We start from the raw sequence: 25,000 nt of genomic DNA, 5'->3' as shown, positions 1-25,000 counted from the left end.
AAAAAAGCCTCACTCAGAAGCTCAGGAAAGCTTCTCTCAGAAGCTTAGGAAAGCTTCTCTCAGAAGCCTAGAAAAGCTTCTCTCAGAACCTTAAGATTCTCTCAGAAGCTTAGAAAAGCTTCTCTCAGAAACTTAAAAAAGCTTCTCTTAGAAGCTTAGAAAAGCTACCCAGAAACTAGGAAAAAGCTTAGAAATGCTTAGAAATGCTCTCAGAAGCTAGGAAAAGCTTCTCTCAGAAGCTTAGACAAGATTCTCTAAGAAGCCCAAAAAAGCTTCTCTCAAAAGCAAAAAAAAAACTTATTTTTGAAGCTTAAAGTGGTCTTCTCACTTTACCAGGCCGGGCCCCGGTCATCGATTTCTTTCTAACGATATCTATGGCGTGCTTCTCATTAGCCCGGCCGGGGCCCGACCGAGCCCCGGCACGGTGTGATGTGAAACACGCCATAGCAATCCCATGTAAGAAATCGCTGACCGGGGCACGGCCAGGGCCCGGAACGGTCTCTGCCCGGTGTAATGGGAATAGCCCTTAAAAAATCTCTCAAAAACCTGTAAAAATCCTCCCGGAACTATGAAACATCTTCTCTTAGAAGCAAGTCCCTTCAGAAACTAGAAGATTTCCACAGAAGCTTACGAAAGCTTCTTTCGAAAGCCTGGAAAAGCTTGTTTCAAACCTTTGTAAAATCTTCTGATAGAAGTCTGAACGAACTTATTTTCGAAGCTTCTGCTTGCGGATGAATTGCTCAGAAGCTTGGAAAGGCTGCCCTTTGAAGCCTGAGAGTTTGCTTAGAAATTGTCTCAGAAGTTGTGGAAAGCTTCATCCAGAAGCTTGGGAAAACCTTTGCCAGATCTTTGAAAAAGCTTTCAGAAACACGAAAAAGCTGTTCTCCGAAGATTAGGAATGATTAACTCAGAAGCATGTGAATGCTTATTTCAGAAGTTTTGAAAAGCTTTCTTCAGAAGCTCCACAAGGACATCAGCGTTCTGGATCTGCATTCGCGAGCGATTAGTTCCTCTCTGTCATCCATCCAGAAGAAGCCCCCTCTCCCCAAAAAGACTACGGGGTTTATGAACGACCCCAATCCATTTCCCAAGTGCAAACCAATCACCAAGGCGAAACAAACTCAACACCAGACAGAGGAAAAAGTACGTTGTTGTAGTAGAGCAAAGGGTTTTAGGAAAAGAGAATAAGTTTCCAGAACATTGCAAGAGAATCAAAATTTTGTACAATCTTTGACGAGATTTGTCTTGCCAACGAACGGCGGTCTCTAATTATCCCAGAACGAACAAACAAACAAACGAAAGTGGTCAAACAGATTTGGCATTCCCAAACAAAATGTGCTGCTGTCACAGAATGTGTTTCCGCTTATATTCTCTTTTCCTTTTGGATGCGCATCCTCTGTCTCTACTAGCATTTTTCCTCGAACTTGAAAGGGATTTGGACTTTTCTCTCGATGATTTTTATTGGTAGGAGGGGCATGCAAAACAAAACAAACACTACTAACAAAAAGACGCTTCAGGTTGTGATTTGTTAAGAATAATTACGATTTTATTTTTGTATCCTTCAATTTTTAAAATTACTATTTCCAGTATAGGTTTATTCCCTTTCTTCTGATGGTGCTACATTCGAGCACATATTACCATCTTGTCTGCAGGTTGTCTGTTACTGAATATTCTGTTTTTCTTTTGTTTCTTGTATTCCCCTTCTATATAGGTTTGTGTGTGTTTGATACTGGTGCTACCAGCTGAATGAGATTTTTGTTCCATTTCTTCCTTATCATTTCCTAAAATACCGAGCGGTCGTCAAAATAGATCAACCCAGACGACACATTTTAGCATGTTTCTATAGAGAGATAGTGCCAATTGTTTTCTTTCTAAGTGTACTTTTTTTAGAGAACAATAATACGATTAGGTTGTTACGGTGCCAGCCAGTATTTCGGTACAATCAATTGTCGCTATAGAACACACACCGGTTTGAGAACATTTATAGCGGATTCGTAGTTTTCTGACATAAACCCTCTGTTTAGCGTAATTACAATTCGGCGTTGGAGTGGATCTGTGCGGTCACTTTTCTCCTGTTGATCTTCTGCCTAAACGAGTGACTTAATTGGTTTATGTTTATTCTCTTAAATGCTATTACACGATTTAATTGCATCTTACGATAGAGAGATTGTGTTGAATTTGCTGTTTTGACAAAGGGGACACACCAGGAATAAATCTTCGATTATTGGGAGATCAGTAAGGCTTTGCCGACATTTGTAAACTGTTACTAAACTTCGACAACCTTTACCCGAAATCACTGAAATCGACGATTCATGTTGGTGTTAAAGTATGTTCGACGCAGTCCGACCGATGCACACATAGACAATTGTGCGACAATTTTGGAGTTTACCAGATCTTCCTAACATTTGTACAGCACAATCACCACAAGCGTCCAAAAAATGTATACGTTGGCATTATTGGGGGAAGAAATGAAAATGGTTTTAAAATTCGTACAACCCAACCGTTTGCGCATTGTTCTGTTTATTCTTAAAAACACAGACTGTTAGATGTAGTAAGCACTGTTTTGTTCTTACAAAAAATCTAGATTTCTAAAATCTAATACTCTCTTTTACCTGTCGTCACACCTAGCGCTACACATGGTACACATTTAGCACAGACGGTAGTAGTTTGCGCTGTCCGCCGTAGATAAATACGAGCACATTTCTCTCTTCCTAGCAGCCCGAAAGAAACTATTCATAATTTGAATAAAACTAAACTCTATCCGATAAAAAACATAGTTAGCAAGAAACTATCTCGATAAGTCGGGGGTTTCCTAGATGTTGGTAATGCAGTGATAATTTGTTGATTTGAAGGAATGCCAAAAATTTCGACCAAATTCATTACGCGCTTTTCTAACCAGTGCCACTGTCACTGTAAATGCAGTCAAAGAAAATGCATGGAGTGGAGGTGAGTTTGCTACAGAGAACACAAAACTTTCGACATAAAGGTGAAGCCTTACGCGCGCGGTCACATAGAATGTCCGGATATTCGCAACGTGCATTTCTTTTGGATTTTTTTTTTACTTGAATGCTTCGGCTACCGTGGATAGATATACTTTCCATTACTAGAATTTTGAATGCTCTCATTTTGGGATTATACGTTGATTCGATAATACTAGATATTCGATTAGTTGCGGTGACTCTCTGGCGGGTTGTGTTTTAAAACATCATCGATTCTTGTTTGTTTGTCAACAGATTCTCTTTTTCTTCACCTCTCGGCTCTCTGATTATGATTGGAATATAGCTAAAAGTTATTTTTGCCCTATTGACTATAAAGTGTACTGTTGTTGTTTGTTGTTACTAATTATATCTGCATATTGTAGTAGTATTTTTAGCAGTTGTCAACTACTTGTTCTGGTTTCTAAAACGCAGGATTTGCGTCGAAATGGGTTTACGAAAGCCTAGAAATATACAGAAAATATATTAGTTCATCCAGAGAAACCGGAGGCTGTGAAACTTTATACAAAATTCGTAAAAATATACAATGTTTACGGTTGTGCCACTTTTCCCCGAATGATCCATTAATCATTTTCATTATGCATCATTTGTTGGGGCAATGAGAGCGCAAGTCCAAAGCCGATGATAAGAAAGGTAATGGCTGAATAGTCTTTGTTGATCACACAAATGCCATAGGATAGGAAAAAGGAATTTCGATGTGGGATAAGGGTGCTGGTACAGACTTGACAATAGCTTCGGCTGCAAAATATTGTCAAGACTCAGGGTTTATGGGTTTTCATCTAATTCCCGTCTAACTTAGCATCGTCCAATAACAATAGCGTCAATTCTTGCACCACGTCTAATGTCTCATGACTAATTTGATATCAATTACTAATTTTCACAGGGTATCGAGCCACTTGGGCAGTGGTTTCTATTTTTGGCACTTTTCCGCTATAACTCAGTTAATTTCGAACCAATGGACTTGTGCACAGCTAGATACTATACCTATCTCACCGCGTTCCAGAAAGTATGCCTATTGGTTCAAAATTAACTGAGTTGTAGCAAAAAGTGCTCAAAGTAGAAGCCACTGCCCAAGTGGCTTGATACCCTATTATGTAAACAAATACCCTAGGGTCTTTAAGACTTTTTTACACGGATTCTTTAATCAACACGGTTTTTTACACGGATTCGCGAATTAACACAGGTGTTTCAACTTTCTCGCACTAAGCGTCCAGAAGGGAACTCTTACTAAGAGGTTGAAAGGGGATTTATGGGGAAGGGTTGCAAGGTGGATGAAGAGTGGTAGGAGGGGGTATGATGATGTAAGAGGTATGTAGGGTTAAAAAGGGATGTGTGGAGATCGGTGGGGTGGGGAGTGGTCGGTTTGGTAGGGGGAAGGGGGATAATACATGAAGAGTTAGGAGGGGTTAAATGGGGGTTTTCCTAAAGGTGGTTCCTGGAGTATGGCTCTGTGAAGAACTTATCCAAGCACTTTTGCGAGTAAGCGCCTTAAGATCTACAAGCGTGATCGATGGATTGTTATTACATCACTGATGCGGTGCAACATCCTACAGGTCCTTAGAGCATAGTTCTGTTGAGACGTAGTTTTCAAAGATGTTCTAGGACCTCCAGAACTTCCACGAATACAGGCCTGAAAATCTACGAGCGTAATCAATTATCTGTTGCTATATAACTGATGCGGTGCAACATCCTACAGATACATGGAGCAAGGTTCTATAGAAAACTACATTCCAAAGATGTTCTAGGTCATCTAAGAATATCCACGAGCAAAGAGTTTAATATCCACAAGCGTAATCGATGGATTTTTGTTTTATTACTGATACGGTGTAACATAGTTATTTTCAAAGAAGATCTAGTGCATCTAAGAACTTCCGCTAGTAAAGGCCTCAAGATCTATAAGCAAAATCAATGGGTTATTGTTACATTACTGACGCGGTGTAATATCCTACACTGCCGTGAATCGCATATCAGTCCCATCTTTGCTGGTTTTCCTATGCAAATGGGACAAATATGCGATTCACGGCAGTACAGGTCCTTGGCGCATGGTTCTGTAAACGTGCTCTAGACCATCCAAGGACTTCCGTAAGTAAAGGCCTGTATCTACTAGCATAATCGTAACGTAATAGAATATCTCCATTCTAAATGGCTTGCAGTTAAAAAAGCCCCAAATCGTATATTTTACCCTATAAATACTGTATTTTAACCAGTGCTGGAGCAAATCTGAGTCGGGATTTGGATTCAGCGTCCCAAAATCCGTCAGACACAAAAGTTTGCTCTTGAGACTCACCAATAGTTATGTTTTGTTTCGCTGTGTTATCACAAGTGTAGGCATGAAGCTATGGTCTCCGGAGTAGTTTAATTGATGGTTTGGAATATCTCAAAAGTATCTTGGTTGGAATGACTAGTGAAATATCAAGGGGGATTACAGATAATAGTTTGATCTGTAATGTCACAATTCATTGTAAGAATAACTACTGTTACTGACCCTATATGTCCCAAAGGTATATAATAATATCTACACGCAGAAAAATATTGCTTAGTAGAACTTAAAAATCCGATGTTTTGAATCAACCTTTTTAGTGTACTTTGAATTAACCCACCCATATTTTTGCTTCAATGCAGCTTTATTGTTGAAACAATAAAATTTCGAATAGAATAAAACATCGCATCTCCGATCGAATATCAACTGATTAAATTTGTTGTTTCAATAAAGCAGTTTTAATAGATTCAACAATGTTGAATAGTTTAACTACAACTGTCATCAATTTGTCTACAATGCAAGTTCGGAGCTTCTGGGAGTTTACTCTTTTAGATCTTGTGATTTAAAGTGAGACTTTTATCAAAATATCAGAACTTTTTAGGGTAAGTTTATCATGCTTTTCTAAAAATGTATAATTTACATAAATGAATATTTTAGCAAAACATTTAGGCATCAATCAAAGCTGGTAAAACTACATCTCTGCTATCCTGGGTGGAACGAATCAATTTTATCATCATGACTGAAGCAGCAGGTAATTCGTGAACATCTGATGGGAATGTACAAAATCTCAACTTTATTTTTTTTTATCTAGGTTGCTTCCAATCCAGAATAAATCGAAATGGTAAAGATCGGAATAAACTGGTTCCTCGTCAAGTTTGTTGGAACGGATGTCATAGCCTTCATAATTACGTGTTACATATTAGCGAATATAAAGAAAATAAATCGTAAACATGACAATTTTTATGCGTTTCAATAAATAAAGCAATAATAAATCCCAAATTCAACAACAAAATATTTTTGTTTCAAAATTCCTACACTATTCACATCAATATATGATTTTTGTTGATTCGAAAAAAGTCATTTTTAGTTTCAACAATATTTCCTATTTGTCTTTGATAGATGTCCTTTTCATGCATTTTTAGAAACAACAAAATTAGTTTTTGGAATGAATGAACGCATTTGTTGAAATAAAAAATATTGCTGGTAAGCCCTGAGTCTACAATAGTATTTGTTGATTCTATGCGGAATTCTTTAGACTTTACAATATTTTTTTCTGCGTGTAGTAGACTTTAGGTTGGTCCAGTAGCCCCGATCGTTTATGCAACGTTACTCAGTATATCCGATATGGCTGCTTTTACGAGTGTAGACCTGAAATTCTGAACTCTAAAGTAGTTTGGCTAATCTGAAATATCCCTATTGTGTCAAAATGACATTTTAGATTTCAAGAGCATCACGAATTCCAGCAGATTATGGCGAAAACACATTAAGTTGTTCTTGTAGATTTGAATGACTTCATTATAGGACAGTTTGGACGACCCTGAATGTTCCAAAGGTTTATAATATCTTGTAGTCTTCAGATTGGTCCAGTAGCTCCAGTTGATTATGCAACGTTGCTCAGTATAACAGAAATGGCTACTGTTACGAGTGTAGACCTGAAGTTCTGAACTCCAACGTAGTTTGGTTGACCTGGAATATACTTATAGTGTCTATAAATGGCCTTTGGTCTTTGGAAATGAATCCTCTTCAGCACAATGCTCAATGGACCTGTAGGATGTTACAACGTATTAGTAATGTAACAACAAACTATTGATTACGCTTGTAGATTTTAAGGCCTTTACTCGTGGCAGTTTTTGTAGGACCCAGATCATCTTCGGAAAGTAGTTATCTACAGAACCAAGTTCCATGGACCTGAAGAATGTTGCACCATATCAATCATGTAAGAACAATCCAATGATTACGCCTGTAGATCTTAAGGCCTTAACTCGTGGAAGTTCATGGAAGACCTAGCATATCTTTGGAAATGAATTCTTTTCAGCACAATGCTTAATGAACCTGTAAGATGTTGCACAGTATCAGTTGTAATGTAATAACAATCCATTGAATGCGCTTGTAGATCTTAAGGCCTTTATTCACGAAAGTTTTTAGGGGACCTTGAACATCTTTGGAAATTAGTTTGTCACAGAACAAAACTCCATAGATCCGTAGGATGTTACAACGTATCAGAAATGTAGCAAGAAACCATTGGCTGTTTGTAGATCTTCAGGCCTTTACTTGCGGAAGTTCTTGGAGGTTCTACGTGTTTGAAATTGATTTCTTTGCAGAACAACAATCAATCGATTACGCTCGTGAAGCCTTTACTCGCGAAAGTTCTTGGGTGTCCTAGAACATCCTTCCTTACACCACCATGCTTCATGGACCTATGGGGTGTTGACAGTCTCCTTAATTCTTCGCTTCGTCCGTCTGAACAGTCCTTACCACCCCAAAATATCCTCTGAAATCTTCCTTGGAAGTTGCTTGGAAGTTCCTTCCAAGTTGGAACCAGTATGCACTCTATTCCCCATTTGGATTTCGACTATTTTTTGGACGAAGATTCCGATTATGAAATAATCTGGATACCCCAAAGAACCCAACTCTGTTCCTTAACCCATCTTGTGGCATTTTAAATAAATAAAATAATAATAATTCTGCTTTTCTGTGTGAGATCCAATATGTAGGGTATCGGGATGCTTCGTTGGCATAGTCCCCTTGTTCGGCCTATCTTAACGTTAACCAAAAACTCAAACAAACACGCCGAACTGGATATCGGAAAAGCTTTGCGCCAAACACCTGTAACATTTCGTTTCAATTTTAGCACTTTGGAGTATTAAAATTGTATGAAAATGTCACTTTGTTTAGCTTTAGTAGACACCATGATTCTTCGGCTTAGTGGGTAGTCTATACACATGATCATAAATGGCATGATTCTGGAATATTTCGAATTGCCTTTTCAATAACTGAACATTTGATGCGACGGTCAAAGATGCTATTTTGAATTTGTATGTTTGTTTTTAACGAATAATAACTATTTTACAAATTACATGTGGGCCGAATATTGGGGACATTTTTTTCACTATGTACCCAAATCTTGGCCCATCAGTAAAGTGACGTCAAAAACACCGATAAAGTGACGCCAACAACATTGCTTGCGTAAGAACCAGAAAGAACGAACAGAAAGATAGATTTTGTGTGCGGTGACTGTAAAAATATAACACAATAATCGGGTTGCATTGTTTTCGTTACTAAAAAAGAAAGAACTTTAGTTTAAGTGATTTATTTATAGTTTTTTGAAAATTTGGCTCCGAAAATGTAATTTGAAAGTATGATTGGTGAACAAACAGAGATAATACCTCAGCAGAAATATTGAAAAAATGAGATAATAAGTGGTTCTAGTGCATGGAAAGCAATAGGCCAACGTTGTATCCACTAATAGGCCAATTTATGTACCATAGACCAACGTTGCATACCATCACATCGAATCTTTTCAACTTAGTTAAGTAAATTCTTGAATATTTACGTTAGTTTACTTCCAATTGGTGAAACATGCATTGCCTAGAGTGCGTAATAGGGTCAACATATTATTTCTAGTGCTATTAATTCATGAGTTATGGTCAAAATTGTCAAGGCGGTTTGCAAATTAGGCCAAGGAAGGATCCATATACCCTATTTTGTTTTCAGTAAAACCGAATAAGCGACAAATTTTCTTTTACTTCCGCTGCCTTTGCCTTCCGTCAACACAATGTCGAAAGTGGCGCTCTGTATAGAGTACCAGGTGTACAATACAGCGCCCCACTTCCGACATTTTGTTTAACGCAAGCAACGGCAGCGAAAGTAAAAGAAAAAATGTCGCTAGCCTATGACGCTTGAAATGTTGTCACCTAGGTATTACGAGAATCCGATATTACGCAAAGGAAAAGGTGAATAAGGAATTTTCTGATTAAATCAATTAAATTTTAACTCCACCGTGCAGCATTGATTACCTAATAGTACAAAATTTCAAAATAATCCTCTAAACCCCTCCACCAAGTATGCACACCAACACAAACCCTGTTCCGTCCAGCAACGACGACTTACCTTCGACCCCGACGTCCCGTCTTTTTGCCGGCAACACCGCCCGAGTAACCAGCCTCCGGCGTGACCGGCGTTTGCGGTTTGTCCGCACCCCGTCTGCGCGACGATCGGGAACCTTTTTCGGCGCTGGTCGCCGCTGCTTCTTCCGGAGTTTGCATAATCGGTGTGTTGGCGCCGCCCCGCCTGCCGCTCGTCTGAGGCGACTGCATCGAGGCGTTCTCGTCGGTTGCTGCCTCGGCCGCTTTGCATGCCTTGTTGATGTGCTTGGCTTGTTCCTCGGTCAGATACATGTCGGAGGCCGTCACCTCGACGACACCGGTGTCGATCTTTACGCTGTACACCACTTCGTTCGAATCGTTCCGTTTGATTTCCTCCACTATGCCCGGTTCGTAGGTATCTCCACCGGTCAGAGCATGGACCGAATGACCCATGATTGGCAAGGTGTCCTTTTCGCCAAACACAATAACATCCTTGGCGAGCGCCTTGGAAGCACCGTCTTCGAACACGATCATGTACTTGTTATCGCCCTTGAAGCCGGCAACCTTTCCAGCATAGTACTTCCGATCGGACCACCGAGCAAGACAGCACTGTTCATCTTCCTTCTTGGCGGCGGGTTCGGTAGTTTCAGGTGCTTCGGGTTCTGCCTTTGCTCCTTTCTTTGCCTGTTTGGCCGGTTGTTTCGACTTTGATGGTTCCTCCTCTGTGGTTTCCGAATCGGTGCGTGATCGCTTCTGACCTCGTGCCGAAGCAGGCGTAGCTGTGGTGGCTTTCTTGGATGGCGGTCGTCCCTTGGGCGTCTTCATCGGTGTCGCAGGTTCGGTATCGGAAACATCGTCATCCTTACTAAGCGCTTTCTGGATCTTGGTGAACTCTTCGATCATGAGAGTGGCCAATGCCTTTGCGCCCCGGACAGTGTGTTTCATTTTAGGTAGTGAGGCCTTCAGTTGACTGGTTCCGGAAGATGTTTCGGTGGCGGTGGAATGCGACAGGGCCGAATCGGCTGTGGGGCGTGCAGGAGGAAGCGAGAAAGGTCCCAAACTACCGACGCTGCCATTGGAGGACTGTTTGGAGGAATCAATTCCGGTGAGGTCTTGGGTGGATCCCGCCGACGCGCTTGCTGCTGCCGCTTTGTTTTCCATCTTTTCAATGGACAGGAATTGCAGTTCGGTTCCATCGAACCATACACTGACCTCGTAGGTGGTCTCTTCCGAGGTGAGGGCAGGGACGAGATCCAACTTGTTGACTACCGTGGAAGGTGTGTCTGTTGTGGAAACATTTGTTGGAGTGACGGTGGATTTGTCCTCTAATTCGGAACCGGAAGTTGAAGAAATACCGTTGAACTTTCGAGCATTGGCAGCATACAAGTTGATCTCATCGGCCGTGTTGAGAGCAGAAGATGCTGAAAAAATGTATTTGAATTGTTACATGTTAATGAGAGCGTATCTATGTTTTTTACACGTAAACTAATGATTTGAGAAAAGGTTCTTCGATTATCGTGTTTCAAAACCCAATTTAGTCTCACCTGTGCAGGAGTCTACCTCAGACGATTCCGTCGTTTTGACACTGCTGCTACTTTCCTTAACGGTGATGCTTGTGTCGTCACTCGTATCGGTCACCTGTTGTTTCACTGCTTCCGCCGGAGGTTTCGAAAGTCCCGAAGTGGAAGCCACTGCAGCCTCCTTTTCGTCGGTAAGCGATTGATCACCCACTGTGATCGCACTGTGCTCCTCGTCTGCCTGATGGCTGTCCGAGTGGGAGATTTTGCTGACGTTCTCCGAGCTGATTTCGAACTGTTTCTGAATGGGAGTGGAATTGTAAACATTGCTGGAGCTGACGGCCGCATTCGGGGTACTGCTTCCGTTGGAAATGAGATCCAGCCGCTGCTTTAACCGATCGGCCATTTTATCCGAACTGGAAGTTGGCAAGGAACATTCGATACTGTCGTCTAGGGTTTTGGAAGCATCCACCTTGGACTCATCGGTGGAAGCTTCTCCGGCATCCAGATTTTTGTTGTGCTCGGAAACAGTGGCTGCGGTTTCGCTCTGGCTGTCCGCGACCGTGGCAGTGTCATCCTTCGCCAGGGATTCAATCATCTCTTCGCTGGTGGTGTTCATGCTTTCGGTGACATCCGGATCAGGTTTACTCTGGCTCGGAGCTGCAGAGTCGACTTCCATCTTTTCATCTTCCTGATCGGCTTCTTTCTGGGCGGGTTCTTTTACCGGAACTGGCTCAGAAGTCGACTCGGAAGGTGCCTCGGCAGTTGTTGGTTCTTGCGGTTTAGCTTCTGGAGTTTGCTCTGCAGTTTCATCAGTGCATTGATAAGCTTCTTTTTTAGTGCAAGGTGGCTCCGCAGCATCGACCTTGGACGATTCCTCCACGACGGGTTCACTATCAACTTCCATGGGTTCCTCATCTTTAGCAGGTTCGGAAGCGTCAGCAGCAGTAGCAGCAACTTCCGGTGTTGAATCAACCTCCTGCACTACGCTCGGCTCAGTTGAGGGCTTCTCGTCTGAGCTAGTAACAGTCTCAGCCTCGCTTGGCTTCTCAGCTGGCTGCTCGGCAGCAGCAGAAACAGCAGAATCAACTTCAGTGGAAGAAGGAAGCGCTTGTTCTTCTTTCTGCTCGGAGGAAGAGCTGATGGCTTCGTCGGGTTTTTCTTCTACAACGGCAGGCGAAGAACTTGTCGGTTGTTCCTCCTGGGATGACTCGGTGTTTGGTTCCGTATCGGGAAGTGCCTCAGACTCGGATTCAGCTTCCTTTACCGTCTGCTCTGGTAGAGATTCTGCTTCTTCTTTCTTTTCTTCCGATTGTTTGGGAGCTTCCTCAACTGATTCCGACGTGCTTGGTTCTTCGGTTGATTTAACGGCGGCTTCCGTTTCTCTGTGAATAAAATGAAAATTGTTAGCAAAGTAATCTATATGTTAGACTAAGTTGAACTTACTTTACGTCTTCAACCTTTTCTGGTAGCTTTTCTGCAACCACAGTGTCTGGTTCTTCGACCTTAGTTTCCTCTGATGGTTTTTCCTCCGCTACATCTTCAACTGGTTCCTGGGGTTTTGCTTCTTCTTCGACCTGTTTTTTATCCTCACCAACTGGTTCCGAATCGTCCTTTGTTTCAGTTTCCGCTTGTTTTTCTGGCTCGGTAATCGCGTCGGAAGATTCGGCTACAGGAGTCGAATCAACTTCATCTTCTTTTTTCTCAGCGACCACAGCATTTTCTTGTTTTGCTGGTTGCTCCGCAACTTCACTTGTTTCCATAGGTTCTTCAGTCTCCTTCACGTTTTCCTCCGCTTTTGGAGCTTCTTCAACGGTTTTCTCATCTTCTTTAGCCAGATCTACGGATGAAGCAGCGTTGTCCGAGGTGTCCTGTTCAGCTTTCTTTGCCTTCGTCTCTTCTTCGGCCACAGTTGATTCGGCTACAGGAGCTTCTTCACTCTTTGCAGCTTCCTCCAACTTTTCAACTGTTTCTTTGTCAGCTTCGTTAACCTTAGATGTTTCCGCAACCTCCGCTTCCACTGTCTTCTCTTCTGATTTTACATCGCTAGCTTCCACCTTTTCAGCTGAATCTACTTCCTCATCGACATGCGCCTTCTTTGTGGATGGTTCAGTAGTTTCCTCATCCTGTGAATGGCGACGTTTTGCCGAGCTGGTAGGTGATTCGGTGGCTTCAAGACTCGGAGCACCATTGGACGTTGGCTCGGACGAAGAAACTTCCTCTTTCTTGTCCTCGCTGCCATCGACTTCCATCTTTTCCTCCTTTTTATCGGTTGTATCATCTTCCTGCAGAAGCTCCGCCTCGTTCTCTTTCTCCAAACCATTCTGATGGTTAGTTTCAGCGGTTGCGGTGACAGGAGTAGCAGCTGCAGCAACTTCGTCCTTTTTCTCCTGGGTAGGGGATTCTTCCTCGCCCTTCTCCATGGCTTCCAACCTCTGGATGAGGTCATCGTTCTCCGAGTCGCCATCGTTCGTGGATGCAGCGGTACCGTCAGCGGAAGGTTTGGTCACTGATTCGGTGGAATCGGTATCGATTTTGTCCAACCGCTCTAGGAGGTCGTCCTTCTCCAGCGGAACATCCAGTGCTGGTCCATCCCCGCCTCCTTTGAGGGAAGCGGCCGAATTCAACTCGTCCGCCAGCTTCTCCTTCAGAACGGTGGGATCCTGTGGTTCACCGGAGGTTGAACCTGTTCGAGAGAGATGAAACGAAAGTTTGTTTTATGTGTGAGGTGTTCTCTCTTAGAAAAATAGTCTAAATGTGTGAGTTTTGATATTGTATAATAGATTATTGTTAGATTCCATGCTCGCGATAAGATCGCCACCTTTGGTAGGGACAAGATCGCCAACCTTGGAGAAAATCTAACCTTAAAATTTGCATCTATGGGCTGTCTAAAACGTAAACATTATTTCGGCACCAACATTTCAAAAGGGCGTAACTGCTTTTGCAACCTATGCCTTCTCACAGAGCTGTGGGTCGTATTTCATTCATCTCACGCAACTCACATCCATTAAACGAAAGAGGAGGATTTTATCTTTCTATTTGTGCTAGTGGATTGCTCGAGAGGGATGGGATACGCTCCACAGCTTTGTGAGAAGGCATTGGTTATAAATGCAGTTACGCCCTTTTGAAATGTTGGTGCCGATTTATGGTAAATCGTGGTAAGATGGTTCACAACTATAAAGGAGTTTCCGGCCATAAAAGCTGGACCAAAGAGAACATGTCTGCGGCCATAGCGGAACACCTTTGAAGAGAGTCGCTGCCGAGCATGAAATTTTAAAGAACACGTTAAAGCGGCACTTTCTTTCCGTGAAAAATGGACAAAATGAGCAGGAACGCAGTCTGGGCCGTTACAGCATTGTTTTCACGAACCAGCTGAAGCGAGAACTAGTAGATCACATTCTTCAAATCGAAACAATTCTCTTCGGTGTTACGCCAAGAGAGACCCGAAACTTAGCATTAAAAGTTGCAGAAAGGAATGGTATATCGCATCCATTAGACAAGGAATCTGAACTAGCAGGACACGACTGACTCTATGGATTCCGGAAACGTCATCCGGAGCTGGCCTTACGATGTCCAGAGGCCACATCAGCGGCACGTGCTCAAGCCTATAATCGAGTAGCAGCAAATGGGTACTTTGATGCGCTGCCAGAGGTGATGGAAAAACGCAAATTTTCACCCAGTTAAATGTTCAATGTCGACGAGATTCTCATGCCTAATTACCTAAAACGACAGCCTTTAAATAAACTTGTGTAGGGGACCCCGGGGGCAAGAAGGACGCCCTTCGATATTTGTCCCATTTGCATAGGAAATCCAGCAAAGATGGGACTGATATGCGATCCACGGCAGTAATGATACATATAGGCATAATTGATGACTGCTGAACCTTCTCCACAGTCTTATTATTTAATATTAATCATATTTTGTATTGAAAGTCCTGAATTGAGCAAGCCTTCTACTCAGTTTAGTGTTGTACGGCCACTTTTGCAATTTTATGAGAATTTTCGGTGTCAAATTTGTATAGGAATGTAATTAGCTATTAGTTATTTTTAGCACAATTTTATTACATCTTCTCAACTCATTCTTAGCAGGACATCCCTACTAAAAAAAACATAAATCCATGGAGACATTATTTTAGAAAACTCTTGAGTCGCAAGAAGAATTCTTGAGGTAATCCCTAGATATAATCCGGGATCAAAACGAACTGCTTGTTGGCTAGGTATGCAGAGTGCGAGTGTAAGTCTCGGCTTCATAAAAACAATTCGCTCTCACTTGTAGTTAGTGGGCACAAACGTGAGTGCGTTGTGGATTGGCATCCAAGCCGAAAGAGAGATGAGTTTTGTGAAGAAATGAGTGTTCACGGTGTGGCTTCGAAGCCAGTTTGGCTTTCTATTCCGCAGAATCATTACCTGTTCTGTGGCTTAGTTGGTTAAAGCGCCGGTCTAGCGAATACGGAGTCGTGGGTTCGAATCCCACCAGAACGCGATTTTTTCACAAATTACATCTCAATTTGTGAATTAGCAACATTTCGTACCTTCTAATTACAAGTCCGGAGTAATTCGCGAATAGGACGTAACTCAAGACCAACAATTGAAAAGGCCGTATCAACATTGCGTAAACAAACACGTTTCTGTCGACTTAGGGCCTTCTGGAATCCACCCACGTATCTCACGACCATTAACAGAAAGCTTGATGTTTGCGCTTTCTGTTAGTAGTGGTGACAGAATTGCGAAAACAACAACCGAATTTTGCTGATACAATTTTAATTCCTAAAGACTGCCCCAGAAAGTATGGACGCACCTAGTCTTCAATTGTCTGGGCCTAATCGATGGTTCTTGTTTAGGACTTCGTTTTGGCTGTTTCTGCTTACAATAGGATCGAAAATTCAAACGTTCTTTGCTACGATGAACATTGGAATTTGAAATGTTAACTTTTTTGGTTATACCCCACTCTGTGTTAGTTAGATGGTTTTTTCTTGTGCTCAAACACCTTCATTATTTGTTTATCCAATCACGCAGAAAAATATATTGTAAAGGCAAAAGTATTATGTATAGATTCAACAAATTTTATTGTTGACTCAGGGCTTACCGGTAACTTTTTTTGAATCAATAATTACGCTAATTTGTTTCAAAAAATGTATTTGTTATTTCTAAAATCGCTTAAAATTGACAACTGTCAACAACAAATGATAAATTTTGTTGAATCTAAAAATATAATTTATCAAACCAACAAATGCAATGTATTGATGTAACTGAAGCAATCGTATTGAAACTAAAATTTGTATTTGTTGAATTTTCGGTTTATTTTTTATTTTAATGATTGTCAACAAAAAACAAAAGAGTATTTTTTTCGTAGGATGTTTATTATGATTTTACATTTGCAACATCATAATGGGGAATTTAGCATAAAGTACATTTTTGAAAACGCTGCAGCCAAATGCGTTATGTGCAAATGCAATTCTTCCGAATTCGCTCGTCACTATTGTGAATGTAGGTACTATAAGGAAACAAAACATTAATTATTAAGCATGGTAAGTATTTGATTGGAAATTACCGGCATCATTTATCAATATGGGATATTGATCGAATCAGGTCAGTTCCGCCATACACTTTTCTTCTTACGTTCTGGTGTGCTAAAATGTAATGAAATATATTGGATATACATCGATAATCAAAACAAACCTCATAATCTTACCAAACAAGTAATGAAAAACATATTTTTATGCAGCAAATTCATTTAAAGAAGGTTTATAATCAAGTTCACTTCGTTCGTCGTAATTTCACAATGTTTTTTTTTTTGTAAGACTTGTAAACAAAAATGACAGTGATTGTATTTCAGCTGATTATTATTTTTGATTCTACAAAATCAAATTATCCAAACAACAATTATATGCATTTGAAATTAAACTCTAGAAGCAATTTTTTGGTCTACTCAAAAGTTTGTAGTTTCAAAAAATATGCAGCATTGAAGTAAACAAATAGGTGAATTGATTCAATGTACAATAACGGAATTGATTCTATTTATTAGGTTTTTTAGTTCTACTTGGCGAAATTATTCTGCGTGAAACGAGGGTTAGCAGGATCTTTATATTTTACCAAATTTTTGCCTATGTTTAAACGTGTTATCCCCACCGTGGTTGCTGATTGTTGCTTGCACGATTTTGTCACTTACTCCCACCATATTTTGATCATTTCCTAAGTGACCCTTCAAACTCTGTACTACGTTTGTGCACATTTTTTCAATGATGTTCCGCTGATAGTTCATGTATTTTGAAACACACTGTTGGAATCGCAAAAACCGCTATACAAGTGCTGAGAAAACAGGTTGACCAACAGTATGTAACTTTCAAAAAGAACTAGTCATCAATAGTTTTGAAATGGCAGTAATTTCTAACTGCGTCCATACTTTCTGGACCGGTCTTTATTTAGGAGTAATTCAGAGTAATTCAACATGAACAAGCTTAAATGACACAATTCTGACACATTTTCTTGATTTTCTTATAAAACAGTACGAATTTGTTAATTTATGCACTAAAAATTGCATTTATTTTATTACGCCCGAATCGATGCCCGATAATGCTAAATACGCCCAATACTATGCGCCTTGAATCGATATCAATTTCAGAATCGCCTTTTACTATTCGCCTTGTTTTTGATTTTGTCAGGATTTCGCCGTGTTTATATGTTTTGATTTCAGTTTCGCCGTGTTTATGTTTAAATTTCTGATTCGCCTTTCACTATCGCCGTGTTTACGTTGTGATTTCAGTTTCGCCTTTTACTTTCGTAAACAAAACACAAGGAGTGGAAGGCGTAATTCTTGTTTTGTTTCGTGCGACATAGAATGGAATTACACCTTCCACTCAACCCGTGATTTTCAATAGTTAAAAAAGTGATATCAAGGAAAGTTTGTGAGTATTTAGTAGGAAATCTAGCATCTTTCCACTCTTATAAAAACTTATTTTGTCAGTTTACGACCTTTTTGCGAATTTCTCCGGAAGTTTTTACAGTATGTTTCAGAAATACCAGCAAATCTGGTAAAATGCCAGTAAAGAGCAATATGTACAATTGTAAGTAATACATCATTCAGTTTATTGTGAACTATGTATGGGAGAGGGACAAGATTGTGAATTCGCGCAGTTATTAATATTACTACCGACAGAGGAAGGATGATCTCTCGCGGCTGCAAAAGATGACTGATTAATATTAGTTGGTTTGACTTTATCCTTCCCACGACTGATACATACCTATGATTATTGATTGTCTTGTCTGAACATACTTTTCTACTATTGGTCTAAATTTAGGCCAGAATAGTTTAAATTAGTTATAAGGAGGTTAATATTTAGTAAACTGTAAACAAGTTCTATCGGACCCGTTCTTAATTGTTCTAGAATTTAAATATTAATGTTGCTATTAGTATGCCATTGCGTAGTTTAAAAACTTTCATATCTTCAATGAATCAATGTAGCTCCGGAACTACGAATAGTTATCGCGCTATTATTCATTATTGAATTATTAATGCTGAGTTTTCGAAAATACAAACACAATCCATTCAGCCCCCGGTTCGATCCAAAATGTTACTAGCCAAACCAGAAGAACGGTGTGCAATAGCATCAAACGTACACAAACACGGGCTCCCGTCAGGACGGAGTGCCGTAAATAAAAACACGAAACGAGATTAATCGAAACGGTGAAAGAAGCTGTAGGTATATCTACTGGAAGTTTTGATGGTATTCATGTTGCCAACACTTTTTTCGATAATATCCTCTAACAGAAGGCCAGATTAGCCAAATTTCTGTCGAATTTCCTTATTTCTTTATTGATTTGCGCCGCCATGAGCCTTTGCTGTGATGTCTGGCTGGGCTTGCTTGCAAATTTCGTTTCCTCCCCTGCGTAGTCTGTGACCGACTCACCTCCAATTTTACTCCCGAATTTCTGTCGCTATCGACTTTTGATGACAAAGACGATAGAGCTCCACGTTAGAGATTCAATATTGAGCCCACCATGCACGAATTATATACCCCAGGCATCTATTGATCCTGCAGCCGTTAAGTGTTTTCCACCGATACACACCAGGTTTCACTGGTGTACAACAGCACAGATTTCACGTTCGAGTTGAAAATTCGGATTTTGGTTCGTCGACCGATCTGACTGTTTTTTTCATACATTTCCTAAACTCGCAAAAGCAGCCCTCCCTTTCTTGATCCGTGCACCTATGTCGATCTTGGTGACGCCAGCGGCCGCCATTTGGCTACCAAGATATTGGAAGCTTTCAACATTCTCCACTGATTGCCCAGCTACCGTAAAGCTGGAAGAGGGTTGACCGTGTTTACATCCAACGATTTGGTCTTGTTGACGTTGATGGTAAGACCTGCCGCTGAGGAGCGATTGGCAAGATTATCGAGCTTGCTCTGCATATCAGAGCGCCGTTGAGCTAGGAGAGCAACGTCATCAGCCAGTTCGAAGTCATTTAGGTGCTCCATGGTAATTGGTTGCCACAGCAATCCACGATTTGGTTCACGGTCAATCGCACCAACCAGGAACTCGTCGATTACGATGAGGAACAGTAGCGGTGTTAGTATACATCCTTGTCTTACTCCAGCAACGACCCGAATGGGATCAGGCAAAACACCGTTGTGCAGTACTCTGCACGAAAATGCCTTGTACTGTGCTTCAATGAGGCCGATGATTTTCTCAGGGAGACCCTTGTGGCTGAGGGCTTCCCACATGTTTCCGTGATTCAGACGGTCGTAATCATTGAACACCAGGTAGAGAGACTCTTGGAATTAATTGATTTGCTCTAGAATGATACGGAGCGTGACAATATGGTCCATACAGAATCGTCCGCCACGAAATCCTGCTTGCAGCCGTCGGAGAGTTGCGTCAATCTTCTCCTGTATCCGGTTAAGGATCACTTTGCAGATGACTTTGGGAACGATCAATCAGGTCAACCTTTTTGGGTATCTTTACTAAGACGCCTTGCATCTAGTCGATCGGAAATGTCGCGGTTTCCCATATGTTGCAGAATAATCGATGCAGTAGTTGTGCGGATACTACGGGGTCAGCTTTAAGCAACTCGGCTGATATGCGATCGACTCCCGGGGCTTTCGACGGCATGCTACGGATGGCTATTTCTATCCCTTGCAATGATGGAGCTTCGGTGTTGACACGGATAATGCGTCGAACCCTTGGTAGATCATGCTGAGGTGTTTGTGGCGTAGCCGGCCCTTGAAAAAGGTGTACAAAAGGCTCGAACAAGCGTTTCAACTGGTCAGCCGAGTCGATCAATAGCTGTCCAGACGTGTCTTTCACGGGCATCGTGGCGACGTTAGACATTGCAGGCCAAACATTTCAATAGGTCCTATCTGCATTTGAGAGGCTCTCTTTGTTTACTTTCTCTTTCAATTATTGCAATATAATGGTACACTTTTCAACTATTTTTGCAGTACAAATCACAAGACGATTGTTTTTAGCATCGTTCAAATCAAGGAGGCAATCAAAATACAAATAAATAGCTGAGATATTAACGAAAGAGAGAGAAACCAAAGAGAGCCTCTCTTCTGCAGATTGGACCTTTAGACATGTTTGGCCTGATTGTAGAGGAGACGAATGTCGCCGATATTTGCAGGTTTTTCGCCTTCGTCGGCTAAGGAGTCTGTCCACGCTCTTTTGTCGCACTTCATATCCTTCTCGAGAGCCGAATAGCGCTGACGGGCTACGGCTTTGGCTCCTCGTGTTTTCGCTCGCTCTACCGCGGCTTTGAGGTTCCGTCACTACTCTATCTTCCTCCAGGTGTCATCTGTGATCTACTGCTTTCTCTACTCACCCAAATTATTTTCGCCGGTGGCGATGAAGACGTTCTTGATTCCTTCCGGAATATCCGCATCACGGTTTTCCAGCTCCTCGACAATGAACCTTTTCCAGTCGGCGTATGTTGAACCGGCGCCAGTTTTTTTCCTCCTGTTGATAGTTCCTCGTAGTGCGCAACCGTATCTCGCCGTTTAGGAGATGATGGTTGGACGCAATGCCGGCGCTACGTTTGTTTCGTAGAAGGTTCAGTCTCCATTTTCGACTGATGCAGATGTGGTCTATTTAATTTTCCGTTACGCCATCACGGGAAACCCATGTCACTTTGTGCACTGATTGATCGGAAAAGAGTGATGCCGGTGATCCTACAATCACCATATCAAAACTCTGCAAATAGCTCATAGTTCTCGCTCATTTCTAAGAGACCATGGCGTCTCATGACGTGCTCATAGTCTGAGTTGTCGGAACCAACCTTCGTGTTGAAGTCGCCCATGAGGATCTTGATGTTAAATACCTTTTGGAATCTTATCTATGCCAACAACAGCACCTTCTTCTTCTTCTTGGCGTGACGTTCCAACTGGGACTTCTATGAGCACTATTACAGTTATTAATTGAGAGCTCCTTCAATGACAATTTTGCATGTCTATCGTGTGGCCTGCACGAAGAACTCAATGCCCAAGGAAATCAAGTAATATCGAAAAGTTCTTGGACCGACCGGGTATCGAACCCGTCACACTCAGCATGGTCTTACTACTTTTAAATTGAATTTTTAGATTATTTTTATTTGTCCTAGTATTCGACTGATTATGCTAAACCAAAAATAACGAACACCCCTAGTGCTACGAGATGAGAAAGAAAAGCAAAATTCACACACATCTCTGTGTCGATGTCAAGATTTTTTGCAGAGAAGCTGTTATTGCTGAAGAACAAGAATACCAACAGTTACTGGAAAAAGGTGTTCACTGAAAAAGTGTTACCTGTTGACCCCACTTCACCCACACTTTCGGAATCACGGAACACGACCCATCAAAAGACAATCTCGTAGGGCCGGAACCAAAACCCAACCCGAATAACACTCTCTCAAGCGTCGAAATCAGCGATAACCGCTCCTCCCGGTACTTACCATTGTTGGAGGCGACGGCGACCTCCGCCAGATTTGATTCCGCATCCATTTTTCCTCCGCTTCAACGCTCCGATACAACACTCTTTATGCTCGTTCCCCTGTTGGCTCTTCTCTTCGCGTTGTTGTAAAGCCGCCGCCGCGTGGCTATCTCACTCACTCCCGGTGGCCGGTTCGTCCCTTTTCCACTTTCGACGCCCGTTGTCCGTAACACACAAGAGTGCGTTGATTCTGCCGCCTTCTCCTCCGTCACCGATTCCTTCCACCACCACCACTACTACCACTTCGCGTAAACTTAACACACCACCGCTCAGCAGCAGCAAATCCCAACCAAGAGAAAGATGTCCAGGCAGCAGCAGCAGCTCCTCTTCTTCGTCGTCCAAGAGGCGAACGCGAAAACTTTTCCGCTCACTTTTCACTGACGAATTCCACTTTTATTGGGCACTTTTCACCGCTATCACACGCGCACCGACCGATTCTACGGATTTTCACCGGTTTTTGTGGAAAATTAAGCGAAAAACACGACTAAATTTTGTTTCGCCGAGCCCGATCGAGTCGCTGTACTTTTTCAATGCACGCGAGCCAGCGTTGCCAAGAGTTATCAACTGTCCGGCAGGTGACAGTTCAAAATCAGTGGAAGCGTTACCCGCCAGTGGAGGTAGATAAAATTATGGGTTTAATTTGCGGTACAAAAACTGCACAAAACTGAAGTGGTACCCTCAAATTACACATAGAAAAACCATTCAGCATATGGTTACTGAAGAAATCGGATGAATAACTTGAAGAAACATCCGAAGTTTATCAAACTATTCCCACCAAGCGTACCAGATTTTCAGCAAATAAATCTGCCAACACTTTCGGCAAGCCGCCATCCAAGATGGACGTCTGATTTGCGAATCTTGATCGATGCCGCTAGAAGTAGAAATTTTCTTGACGAACGGCGCCATGAAATGTGCCGTTACAGGTTGGTGTGAAGCAAACTGTGAAGCATTTTGTTTGGTAACGCTTTAGACAATCCTCATCGGTTTCAACTTTTGGCGAGCTGCCCACCTGAAGCTAAAGTTTCCTGTTCCCAAGTATTCATAGTGTGATTCAGGTAATTTGGACAGATCGTTACGCGTATAGGGGAATTCAGGTATTATGGACTAACCATTACGCGTATATATTTTGGACATTTACAGCAAAATCAAATGGAAGTGTCCAAAATAGATACGCGTAACGGTCTGTCCAAATTACCTGAATCACCCTATATTTTGGACACTTATATTTGATTTGCCGTAAATATACAAAATATATACGCGTAACGGTCTGTCCAAAATACCTGAATTCCCCTATAGGGTACTGCATTGTTTTGATTTTGTATGGGATTTTGACGTTTCTTAGCCTTGTTGTTTACAAAATTTCTGTAAGAGTAAGGGGTAGTACGCACCTCATAAGTATACTGTGGAAAAAGATAGGCCAAGGAACGGTCAAGAAATTATTTCGCTGTTAAAATTTCTTGAGCGGTCCGCAGCTGGAAAGAAATGAAAATTGTGTAACGCTCGTAACGCCTGCCGGGCAAATCAAATGGAGCTGTCACTTTTCCTTACGGAAAAATATTCCGTTCAATTATTCCGTTCATATAGTGGTAATCACGTTCAAATGTATGCGTGCCTTTTTTGTAGATGTAGTTGTGAAACTGCGAGGAAAATATTTGCACTCTTACCCCGGACGTTAGTTTTATCATTATTTACCCGTTTTACCCAATTCGATTGGGTAATATTTGCATATGCAATCTGAATAGCCTTTCAATCGGCGTGCACTTTTGTGTGAGGAAAAATTTGCGCTAGTGTTCGTGTGTTGAAATGTCACTTATCTCTATATTCCTCAAGGAAAAGTGACATTTTTTCCCATACACTCAGCGAAAAAAACTAGCGAAATTCATCGAAATACCTTATGAAAATTTGCTATAACTAATTCTTATGGATGTCATAAGAATACCTTATGAAAATTTATCGTGCTTGCTATGACAAATTTCATAAGATAGACTTATTATTGAGTGTGTAACATTATCTTATTACCCAAATCCAATTGATTCACTATGAGAGAAGAAACGTCAAAATAAATATTCATTCTGTTGTTGTTCTATTCGAAACCACTCGTGTTTGCGTTTTACTCTGCGATTGAAAGAATTCAATAGGTTATGTGTCCAGTTTTGCGTGATTGAGTTTTTCGTCGGTTTTTCGGCGGTTTTCGTTCTCCGGGAATAGTTCGCGAAAAGAAAACTTCGTGTCGTGCGTGATGGAGGAGGAAACGAGAAGTTTCCGCATCAAACCGTTCGATGGAGTCGGTTTCAATAATTGGAGTTTCCGCATGCGGGCTTACCTCCAGCAACTAGAAGTGCTGCATTGCGTGGAGAGAAGCGCGGAAGAAGAAGATTTTTGGAACACTCCCACAACGGCGACGGCAGAGGTGAAAGCGGCGGATGAGATACGGAGAGCGGCGCGAGTGAGACAAGACAACAAATGTCGGTCTGTGCTGATACAGTCGGTTGCGGACAGTCACCTTGAGTACGTCAAGGACAAGGTGTCGCCGAAACAGATCTGGGACGGTCTGCACGATATCTTCGAGCGGAAAAGCATAACAAACAGATTTCTGCTGAAGCGGCAGCTGCTCTCGATGCGGTACAACGAAGGTGACAAGCTACAGGATCATTTCTTGCGATTTGATCAGCTGGTGCGAGAGATAAAGGGAGCCGGAGCACGAATGGACGAAGAGGACGTAATTTGCCATCTGATGTTAACGATGCCGGAATCGTTTGACGCCGTCACCACGGCGATGGAGGCTATTTCGGAAAGGTTGACGATGGATCTGGTGCGCCGGAAGTATCTCGATGTTGAGGCCAAACGGAGAGGACAGCGGCTGGAAGGCGAAGCGGCGGAGAGTTCTGCTTTTATCGGGAAATCCAAAGGCAAACTGAAGTGCTTCGGCTGCGGGGAGTTTGGGCACAAACGCGCCCAGTGTCCGAAATTCAGCGAGAAAAAAAACAGTGTGCCAAAGTCAGCGAAGAAAAGTGACATCCAAAAGGCGAATGTGGGAGCAAGAACGGTATCATTTGTTGCTGCTGAGACCCACCAAGAGGTGGCCGCGACGAGTGAAGTGTCTGAGACGCGATGGTTTTTGGACAGTGGGGCGTCCGATCACATGTCCAATGACAAGACATTGTTTTCGAGCATGGAAAAG

General features: G+C 41.9%; 1 protein-coding gene and 1 long non-coding RNA gene across 3 annotated transcripts; one reads left to right on the top strand and one right to left on the bottom strand.

The window, feature by feature from the left end:
- Positions 1-1,518: 1,518 nt before the first annotated feature.
- On the bottom strand, positions 1,519-22,385 carry LOC134291344 (titin-like). Of its 2 annotated transcripts, XM_062858976.1 has the most exons (5): positions 21,782-22,385; positions 12,305-13,544; positions 10,886-12,243; positions 9,367-10,762; positions 1,519-3,439 (listed from the first exon to the last, which is right to left on the bottom strand). In XM_062858976.1, the coding sequence occupies exons 1-5, from the start codon at positions 21,828-21,830 to the stop codon at positions 3,430-3,432; spliced, it is 4,053 nt and encodes a 1,350-aa protein (XP_062714960.1). In that variant the 5' UTR covers positions 21,831-22,385; the 3' UTR covers positions 1,519-3,429. The 2 variants fall into 2 exon arrangements, with proteins under 2 accessions (XP_062714960.1, XP_062714961.1); XM_062858977.1 differs by lacking the exon at positions 1,519-3,439 and having other exon boundaries at positions 9,363-10,762.
- Positions 4,528-6,217, top strand: LOC134291345 (uncharacterized). The gene is made up of 2 exons (XR_009999039.1): positions 4,528-6,007; positions 6,068-6,217. It is a non-coding gene; the product is annotated as an uncharacterized LOC134291345 (long non-coding RNA).
- Positions 22,386-25,000: the final 2,615 nt, after the last annotated feature.

This window comes from Aedes albopictus, chromosome 3 (assembly GCF_035046485.1).
Source record: "Aedes albopictus strain Foshan chromosome 3, AalbF5, whole genome shotgun sequence".
Lineage (NCBI taxonomy): Eukaryota > Metazoa > Arthropoda > Insecta > Diptera > Culicidae > Aedes > Aedes albopictus.
This window is presented reverse-complemented; position numbering and strand designations above follow the sequence as displayed.